At 48.7% G+C, this 1,184-nt stretch overlaps 1 protein-coding gene across 1 annotated transcript in view; it reads right to left on the reverse strand.

Moving 5' to 3' along the window:
• LOC107597447 (zygote arrest protein 1) overlaps positions 1–957 on the reverse strand; it is a 1,984-nt gene extending 1,027 nt beyond the window's left edge. Inside the window, exons 1-2 of the mRNA XM_016288509.1 lie at positions 243–957; positions 59–151 (exon numbers count right to left, since the gene is read on the reverse strand). Coding sequence (XP_016143995.1) covers positions 59–151; positions 243–923 — 774 coding nt within the window. The 5' untranslated portion in view covers positions 924–957. The remainder of the gene's footprint in view (positions 1–58; positions 152–242) is intronic.
• Between the last annotated feature and the right edge of the window lie 227 nt (positions 958–1,184).

Raw genomic sequence — 1,184 nt, forward strand, 5'->3', positions numbered from 1 at the left:
GGGGGGGGGGGGGACATTAAAAAAATGTTCGTTTTAATCTTAATTACCCATCTATTACCTTGTTTGTGCCTTGGACACACCACACATAAGCACTTTCCCAGCGTAGGTTGCAGTCTTTGCAATGATAGTAGCCATACTTCTGCTCCAAAAACTGCATTAAAACAAGTTATATATTAAAGTTATAACAACTTATGAATATTTCAAAATGGATTCTAAATATTTCCGGAACCCATTTCTCCCACCTGGAACCTCACGCGAGCCTTTGATTTGGCCTCATCTTGTCCGGATTTCACGGTCTCGTTTCGGTTCTGCTCATCGGTTTCCGTCTGTTTGTTTTCATTTTTCTCGGGACTAAGCGGTTCCTTCGCGCTCTCCTCGCCCTCTTTGCGCTCGTCTTTCTCAGCACTCACCACCTTCTCTGCGCTGTCCACCGTCTCAGGGGCCTTAGGCTCCGTGTCCTTTTCCTCCTCCTCCTCCTCCTCCTCCCTGAAGAGGGACACTAGCCTCCTGGACTCAACCGGAGAGTAAACGGCTTGAGTGCGCGGGAACCGGACGCCGCCTCTGATGGGGCTCCCTGGGGTCTGAACCTCCTGTCGCCGCTGGCGAAGGGCATCACGCTTCCAGGCCAGAAGGGTCCGCGGGCCCAGGGTGCACTGGATGGCCGCGTCGGTCTTTGGGTTGACCTGGATCCCTACGTCTTTGGTGTTGGCTTTCCTCAGACGCGGGGTGAGGTTCGGGTTGATCTGAGACAAGATGGACTTCAGCTGCGCTCTGTGGTAATTATCGAAGTAGGTCTCGCCTTCACCATAGTTGGCGAAGTAAGCTTTCGGTCTCCAGCCCTTGAACTTGGGGTATTTGTAGGAATAAGGGTTGTAAGAGGAGTAAAGATAGTTGTCGACTGTCTCGTTACCATATGTAGCCATTTTTCGCTTAGCCGGTTGGGAAAATGCACTGTAAGAGTTTAAGTAGACGCAGGGGACACAAATTGAGGGCAGGTGCATAATTAACTCCAATTAACAGGATTCCCAAAAACCCGAAATTGTTAGGGAATTTTCAAAAGGTGATTTCCAGGCTTGGAAAAATCAAAGAAAGCTTTTTGGAAAATTGTGGTTTAAACTGGTTGGGAACATACGTTACATAGCTGGTTTCTATGGTTGACCTACCATCCAAAAACCAGTTTAACC

The sequence above is a fragment of the Sinocyclocheilus grahami genome, unplaced genomic scaffold (genome assembly GCF_001515645.1).
Source record: "Sinocyclocheilus grahami isolate Dianchi unplaced genomic scaffold, SAMN03320097.WGS_v1.1 scaffold232.1, whole genome shotgun sequence".
In the NCBI taxonomy this organism is placed as follows: domain Eukaryota; kingdom Metazoa; phylum Chordata; class Actinopteri; order Cypriniformes; family Cyprinidae; genus Sinocyclocheilus; species Sinocyclocheilus grahami.